The sequence below is a fragment of the Panthera uncia genome, chromosome A2 (assembly GCF_023721935.1).
Source record: "Panthera uncia isolate 11264 chromosome A2, Puncia_PCG_1.0, whole genome shotgun sequence".
Classification (NCBI taxonomy): Eukaryota; Metazoa; Chordata; class Mammalia; order Carnivora; family Felidae; genus Panthera; species Panthera uncia.
In genome coordinates this window covers 121989760-121998598 of record NC_064816.1, presented here as the reverse complement: position 1 = coordinate 121998598, position 8839 = coordinate 121989760, and the positions used below count along the sequence as shown (strand labels likewise).

General features: G+C 42.2%; 1 protein-coding gene across 2 annotated transcripts in view; it reads left to right on the top strand.

Annotated features, from left to right (window-relative positions):
• Nucleotides 1–4168: 4168 nt before the first annotated feature.
• AOAH (acyloxyacyl hydrolase) overlaps nucleotides 4169–8839 on the top strand; it is a 170047-nt gene continuing 165376 nt past the window's right edge. The window contains exons 1-2 of one of the 2 annotated variants that reach the window (XM_049641702.1): nucleotides 4169–4380; nucleotides 4671–4862. In XM_049641702.1, coding sequence (XP_049497659.1) covers nucleotides 4736–4862 — 127 coding nt within the window. In that variant the 5' untranslated portion in view covers nucleotides 4169–4380; nucleotides 4671–4735. The other variant, XM_049641703.1, reaches the window with a different exon arrangement.

Below are 8839 nucleotides of genomic sequence, written 5' to 3'. Positions count from 1 at the left end.
TAAAAGAATGAATGAATGAGCTTCTCACTTATTTCAGCAATGTTAATTTTATCTTACTCTGTGTGAAAACTTAACTCCACTTTATAGATGTAGGTAAGAGTGATTTAAGACCATCATCTCCCCCAATCTATAGCAGATGAGAATCCAAAGCCCTCCCCAAGACACCTATGAACTCCTGAGCTCTTGTTCTCTTGGTCCCTCTGCCTCTGCACTTGCTTCTATGGGTACATTCTTAGCTCTTCCCAGCCCTGATCCAAACAAGAAACTTGTTCCCTTTGATTTCCACAAAAATCCATTCAAGATCTGGGCAAAGTATCATTTCCCATGTGGCACAGCAAATAACTTGCAAATCTACCACAGACCTTTCTATTCGCTCAGGCTTTTGCCTCCCCACTTCCCAGCACTTCTCTCTGGTTTTTGTTTTTTTGGGTTTGTTTGTTTTTTTTTTTTTTGTTTTTTTGTTTTTTGGGGTTTTTTTTGCCAGAAAGATCCTAGTGTGTCATCTGTCCTATTTTCCCTTTGCTCTCATTTCTCTACTCCTACCCTGTTCCTTCTGGATTATGTCCACATTCTTTTGCCTCATTTATAAAAAGCAGTTCATTCACAGCATCTCCTTTCTCCAAACTTTTATCAGGTGCCCAGCAGACAAAAACAAGTTATATCTAATAGAATTCACCCTCCTTAGAAGGCCATGGTTATAAATGGCACACCCCTACCAGATAAATATCTCTACAAATCTCAACCACCTAGAAGCACATGAGTGAGTGGGTAGGGTTAGTGGGGAGTGTGGGAGCACACATCCTGTTGTATGTCTGGGTTGCTTTGCACTGCTGCTGGGCCACCTATCACTAGAGGATCCTTGGCTTATTTCCTGGTGCATGGCTTTTCCTACTGGAAGCTACCAGCATACCTCTGGGAGAGGGGTTCCTTGTCTCCACACTCACCTACCGCCCACCTAGTGCTTACTTCTCAAATTGCATCACAAGTCTCCCTGGACTGGGGAATCTTACCACTCCCCTGGGGCTTTCTGAATTCCTACTTTGTATCTACGTATGTGCATTACTAAAATGGAAATGCCTTTAAATGTCCTCCGAAAATGTACAAAGCCAAAGCATGTTAAAATTCCAATATTACTTAAGAAGGATAATGTTAATTGATTGTTAGCTTTACATTTATCTAACCTTTACTGTTAGGGTTTGTTTTTTTGTTTTGTTTTAATTTTTATTTTTTTACTCTCATTGTCTCCTTAATCCTTACAATGTTTCTATAATATTGGCATTCTATGACCCATTTTATAGTGAAACCAACTAATCCCAGAGAGGTGGATCCATTTGCCCAAGGCACACAGCTAGGAAGTGATGAAGCCACAGTAAAAATGTAGGTCCCCGCATCCTAAATTCATAACTCTTTTAATTAGCAGATGTGCAGGCTTGTTATAGATTAATTTGCTATTTCCCTAGCACATAACAGAAAGAAGGATTGGCTACAGCTAGAATAAATAAGCTCTGACTGGAGAGAAGAGGCTCAGCACAGAGTCTGGGGTTGGTGGGTCTGAGCCAGGGACCACCGCAGAGAATCCTGGGAAACCAGAAGCAAAAAAAGGTACCCTTGGTGTCAGAGACAGGAGAAAGTCAAAGACATGCTTTTGTGATAGCACCAGCTTTTACAAGATTTCCTGTCATTAGGGTCTTTTTTTTTTCTTTCCCCTGATTAAAGGACTCGCTGTGAATGAGATAGCTGAGGCCAATGTAGGTCAAAAAGTAATCAGGAAGCATATTCAGACAGAACAAACCAGAACCACAGGTGTAGTATTTGGGAATTATAAACCCTCAGCCTTCTGCTGCAGGGACTGTGGTTTGAATCAAAACTCCCTGAGCAAAGTAACAAAATGCTGCAAGGAAGAAATCTTATTCCCAAAGGCAGATATTGAGAAAATCGGAATTGGAGCATCTGACAGCAGGGGTCCTCTAGGGATATCACACAGGGCCCAGCTAGTTGTTATAAACCACGGGTATATCCAGGGCCTGTCAGCAAGTTGTGCAGGGATCCTGGGTCATTTGCACTCAATGCTTGATGAACAAAGGCAGCCCTGCTGGGAGAAATGAGACGGGCCATTGCGAGGGACGCCATTGTGAGGGACACCACCTTGGTGACACAAAGGTTTTGTCTGGTGGTGTGCAGGCACACACACTTCAGCATCAGTTAGCAAAATCACTTCCTGGTTTCTGGGTTCCTCTTTTGACCCTGCCCAGTAAGAATTTGATCTTCAAGCATGAAAATCACTCTGTTTATGGAAAACCTACTGTGTGTCAAGTATAATTGGGATACACCTCTACAGCTGAGGAATCTCACCCTTGGAAATGGCAAATGACTTGCTTCTTGCTGCACAGCTAAACCAGGAATTCCTAGTTTGGCCAGCCTGGAAGCCTGAGCACACCAGGTTGTCTCAAGGCTCACTGTTCCTGGGGTGGTTGTGGTTAGAACTGCCCAGGTCACCCACGTGAATAACAAGGCTTAAAGTTTGCATACAGCCTTCCACTAAGAAACTCCTTTCACCCTGAGAAGCCTGCTTCCAGCCTGCACACAGCTATAAATCTAGAACCAACAGAACCTCAGGAGGCCCAGAGCCTGTGCCAAGTGCTCTTCTGGAAGCTGCCTGAAAATTCCTTACTGACCTATGGGTTAGAAAACTAGACTGCATTCCTGGAGTTCTGCCTGGCACATAGAAGGCATTCAATAAATGCTGCCTCTTCCAATCCATGCCATTTCCCCACATCTTGGCCTGAAACTACCACGATGTCTTATAATTCTCACAAAGGCTGGCCTGGGGTGCAGATTTCATCACATTCCTACTGGGATAATAACCAGAGCTTTGATTTACTAAGCACTTACTTCTTACTAGGTACACCGCTTTATAGTTTGGATACATCATCTATTTTAATCCTTCCAGCAACCCTGTAAGACAAATATCATTATTATTCCAATATCAGTGAGGAAACTGATGCATTGAAATGTTACATTACTGGCATGATACATTACTCAGAAGTAAACAATAGGTATGGTATTTGAACATGGGTCTTTCTGTCTTTGCAGTATGTGCTCATAATCATTCCATTGGTCTGTCTCTCCAGGAAGTCCCTGGAACTTCTCTAGGCCCTGCCTCCTGTGGTGGTCCTAGTGACCTCCAGAGCTTGCCTTGGTCACAGAGTCAGGGACCTTGAGAACCAGCAGCTCAGCCTCAAAGAAAGTCACAGGTCCAAGGACATCATGCATCTGTTTGGCCCAACGTGTGCCAGGACATAAGCAGGGGAACACTCTGGAGTGTGATATCTCTGCTGCAGATTCAGAGCTTTGATGAATTAGCATTTGTTAAACTAATGCCTACAAAGAATTCTTCAAAGCCTAAAAATTGGTATTTCCTACATCCTGGAAAGAATACAACTCTAAAATTCTGCCTGCTATTTAAAATGCTATTCCTTAAGTAAAAGCAGGAGGAGGAGGAGGAGAGGGAGGAGGAGGAGGAGGAGGAGGAGGAGAAGGAGAAATGTCTATCAAGTCTGATAGCTTTCATAACATTTCATAAAGTTTATAATAAGCTTTCCTCAGAGCCTAAACAAGGAGAGTAAAAATTGCAGGATCTCCCAGGCATATCTAGATTGTGGTACTTTGACCCAATCCGCTTATCTCGTCTGAGCATGGCATGTGACTTCGCTGTATCCTGTTTTAGAACAAAGCATTCAGATGATATGTCTTTTCTCTATCTATGATCTGGTTCAGTTTTTTTCCTCCAGAAAAACTGCATTCAGTTCTCATCTTCAAAACAGAAAATCAGTCTCTGGAAAACGAACAAATCATGTGAGGTGGGAAATATAAACACGTTGTGGAATTCTGGAGAAAAGAGATGCATCATATACAGCTGAGTAACTACAAGTGGGTTAATTACAGCACATCTTTTTTTTCACGTTAGGTTTAAAATCCAGCCATGCTGACAGTCCATTCTTGTCTGCATTGCTTATTCCCTGCACACCAAACAGAAGGCCTTGGCAAAACTTGACCCTGGAAGGAATAGTCCAACTCCTCCAGAGGAAAACAGCTACTTGACCAGAATATTCTTTAGCAACAAAATAAGGAGCTCGATCTTACCACACAAAATTGTGTAGAGCAAAATGAAATAACTTGTGAATACAGCAAATTATCATTTCCACAGGCTGACCAAATTGCTAGAGTTGTGTGTCTGTGGGTCTTTTTTTCTTCAGTTTTAGTTTTGCTTTGTTTGGCAAGAATGAAAGAGGAAGGCCTCCTAACCACCCCACAGGATGATTCCAGCAAGACTCGAGGTTCCTGAGGCTTACGACTGACTTCAGCCAGCAATATAAAAGGGTATGTGGCTGCAGCTGCTGCCATTTGGGTTTTTCCTTTGGCTTCAGTTTTAACTCAGAAAACCTGCTCACCAGGGACTCCCTGCAGCTCTTTCCGGGGCCCAGGCGGCTGGCTCTCTCTCGGGGCTTCTGCAAAAGGAAGGAGTGGGTCTGTGAGTGTTTGTATGTTTTTCTATTCCCTTCACACTTATGAAAAGTCTGTATGTGAGAGTGCGGGACGTGTGTGTGTGTGTGTATCAGAGAGGGAAGAGTGGAGAAGGGAAGCCAGACTGACAGATTCTGTGGCCTCAGCTTCAGAGTCCCTCAGCGGGCAGCCTCTGCAGCCCGGCTGGTCTCTCGTGGTGCACAGCTCCAAGATGAAGTCCCCCTGGAATATCCTTTTGGTGACTCCTCTGTTCTTACTCCTGCCGCTTCGCACCTCGGCGTCTCCAGCCTCTGATGACTCCCCAAGCACCAGAAAGCCCAATGGCCACACCTGTCTAGGTACGTAAGTGTTTTGCATATTTTTTATGTGGGCATAACAATGGGGTCAAATACTTTGCTTGCATAGTAAATCACCTATTTAGTGACATCAATAGCTCTGAATTCCAAGTAAGGTGACAATAACCTCCCCAACATAGAAAACCTTGAGCCTGAGAGTGAGCACATATGTGTGCACAGAAGGACGCTATCCAGTGGCTAGTTTGAATTAGTTGTGTAAGTCTTCCACCTCGCTGGTGATTGTAGTTTTTTTTTTTTCTCTTGGAGGGACAACCCTTAGAAAAGCCTGAAATTCTTACCCCTTTCAGGACAGTAGGCAGCGTTGCACAGTAGAAAGAAGGTGGTCTTTGACATCAGACAGCATGACTTCTGCCATATTCCTGGTTCCTCCCCTGAGACTCAGTGGTAGGGGACATAGTTCCCTCCTTTTCGTGGGAAGGTTAAGGAATTTGTGGCTATCCTCATTAGCCAGGGGTGTTCGTTTGGATGCCCATACAAATACTCCACGGCCCCGAGAGCTCAGGGAGTCCATTGCTACTTGGGTTTGATGACGGGTTAGCACCCACTTCCACAATTCTCAATTTCTGGCTAACTGCCTGGAGTTGTTGGCCAGTCCACATGGTTAAGAAGAAAGGTGAGTGCAAGATGTGTCCATCATGTGATCAACATTTACTGGGCAATGACTGTCCTGAGCCAGGGGCTGCAGGCTGTCCCAGCTGGGGTCTCACTGTTTGAGTTGGTTCCTTGGAGAAACAGGCTCAGAAATTTGCACACAGGGGTGTTTATTGAGGTGTGCTCTTGAGGAAAACACCATGAGGAGGGAGTAAAGCAGCAGGAATAGGCAGAAGGAAAATATGGGCTATGTAACAGCCACACACACACACACACACACACGCACGCCAATCCCACTCTGGAGCTAAAATGGCCCTTCAAAGTGGCCTGCAGTGGGTCCAGACACTGGAACTGCCAACAGTGAACAGTCACTGGATATGAACTGACCCCAGGGGGCAGCTCCTTTCAGTGGAGGCAATACCTGCAGAGGCACTAGCTGGGAGCCATTAGCACCGACGGTCCCAGCAACGGGGGGAGGGAGTGTCTCCTGAAAGGGGACATGAGGATATGAGGGTGCTCGGGTTTGCAGGGCTGAATGTGGGGTTAGCTCATTCGCAGCTGGTGGTAGGAGGAAGAGCGTCAGGTAAGAGGAAGAGAGGCAGGAGAATACAAGGAGTTTCTGGTTGGGCTTCCACTACTTTCTGAAAAAAAGCAGGACTATTTGACTTCACACTCACTGGCACAAAGTCACTTCCCAAACATTCCTATGTGTCCCCTCTCCACATGGTCACTGAATGACCACCACATGCCAGACCTTGTGCTCTGGGCTAGAGATACAAAGATGAATGAATAACAGTGTTTAACAATTTTTAAGTTTGTTTATGTATTTTGAAAGAGAGAGAGAAAGAGAGAGCAAGTGGGGGAGGGGCAGAGAGAAAGGGAGAGAGAGAATCCCAAGCAGGCTCCACACTGTGAGCACAGAGCCCAATGTGGGGCTCCAACTCACAAACAGTGAAATCATGACCTGAGCCAAAACCAAGAATCAGTCGCTTAACTGACTGAGCCACCCAGGTGCCCCAAATGAGAATAATATTTAAAACGCCTCTGTCCTCAGCAAGTTCACTGTTCAGTTTAGGGGGGAAAAAATGAAACTCTGGGCTGTAAAGATTACAGTTCTTTAAAATGAAGCACAAACTGAGAGCTTAGTGCTCACAATAATACTCCACCTGTCAAAGAACTCTGAACTGTAGCACCCATGGTACAGCCAGCAGAAAGCCAAGAAACACAGAGCAAACGCAAACCATTTCGAAGCAGGCAACTGGTGACTGCAAGAACCTCGTCATAGTCATAACATCACTGAGCAAGGAGAAAATAGGAAGAAGGGTGGGGTGAAGTTTTAGAACTTTAGAAATATTTCTACCCAAGTATTGCCAGTCAAAGAAGGAAGCTTCAGGTATTCCCAAAGATTTCACTTGCATTTACCTTCCTGATGAGAGATGCTGGGCTACAGAAGTCTTGAGCAAACTTGGTTAGGCAGTTGGATTTCTGATCATCCGATTGAGCAGTAAGGGATCATCTTTGTTAGCAGCTAGGGATCTCCTAATTACCATTCCAAAATAAAGTTTTACTTTGACTATAAAAGTATACACTTGCCTTGATTTATAAAAGCATAATAAAATAAAATACTTATAGTCACCTTCTTAACACATGGAAGTAGTTCTGCTTCCCAGTTTTTCCTGGAGCTCAACTGAATTAATTGTGTTCCATCCATTTTTATGAAGATGCGCATTTAGTGATCATATTTGTTTCTTACTCATGAAAGTTTTTTTGCTACTGGTCTGCAGCCATTCTTGCAGCTTCCTGGCATTTCTCCCTGCTGCCCTGTGTCTTTTCTCTGAGTTGCATCTGGGCTCATTGGAGTGGTGCATAAAGAAAGTGAGGGTTTTTCAGTGACAAGAATTACATTCGTTAAGTTAATAAATATAAGACTGCTAACATTTATTGAGCGTGTATGTGCAATTAACAGTCTTCCAAAAAGTTTATACGAAGTATCTCATTTAATCATTAAAATGACCTTATGGGATATATATTATCATTATTTCCACTTGGCAGGAGAAACAACTGTGAATTAGAGAAATAAACAACTTGGCCAAGTTTACGCAGCCAGTTAAAAGTTGGCCTTAGATTTCACTGTCAGTGTGATTATGGTTTTTTGGGTTTTTTTTTCAGTGATTAGGTAGGGGCAATATATTTCTTCCTCACATTTTTTTAAATACTATTTTATTTTATAGCTTTATTGAGATATAATTCATGTACTATAAAGTTTACCCTTTTAAAGTATAATGTTTATTTGTTATATTCATAAGTTGTATGTATATTGATCATCAATATTTAATCCAAACATTTTTATCATTCTAAAAAGAAACCCAATATTTATTACCAGTCACTCCCCATTTCCTCTCTTCAGCCCCTAGAAATCACTAATCTCTCTTATATCTCTATAAACACTTCTATAAATGGAATGATAACAATATATGGCCTTTTTGTATAAGTTTCTTTGACTTAGCATAATGTTTTAAGGTTTGTCCATGTTGTAGCATGTACCAACTTCATTTATTCTTAAGTTTGTTTGTTTGTTTGTTTGTTTTGTTTTTGTTTTTTTCTTAGTAATCTCTACACCCAACCCCGGTCTTGAACTCATGACCCTGAGAGCCAGAGTTGTATGCTCTTCCAACTGACCCAGCCAGGCACTCCCATTTCTTCTTAGGAATAAATAATATTTCATTGTATGGATATGCCCCACATTGTTTATCTACTCATTGTTGATGGACATATAGGTTGTTTCCAGTTCTTAGCTATAATGAATAATTCCACTATGAACATGCATGTACAAATTTTTGTGTGCACATTTGTTTTCATTTCTCTTGGGTGGAATTTCTGGGTCATACAGTAACTCTGTAGTTAACATTTTAAGGAACTGCCAAACTGTTTTCTAGAGACACTACAGTATTTTACATCCCCACTATTAGTGCATGAATGTATCATTTTCCCACAACCTCGCCAATACCTTGTTATTATCCATCTTTCTTATTATAGTCATCCTCGTAGATTTGGAGTGATACTTCATTGTAGTTTTGATTTGCATTTCCCAAAATAATAATGATGTTGAACATCTTTCCGTGTGCTTATTGAACATTTGCATATTTTCTTTGACAAAATGTCTACTCAAGTCATTTGCCCATTTTTTAATTGAGTTGTGTCTTCTTATTGTTGAATGATAAAAGTTTTTATATAATCTAGATATATATCCCTTATCAGATACAAGATTTGTAAATACTTTCTCCCATTCCATGGGGTTTTTTTTCCCCGCTTTCTTGATTGTATCCTTGAAAGAGCAAAGTTTTAAATCTTGATGAAGTCCAATTTAT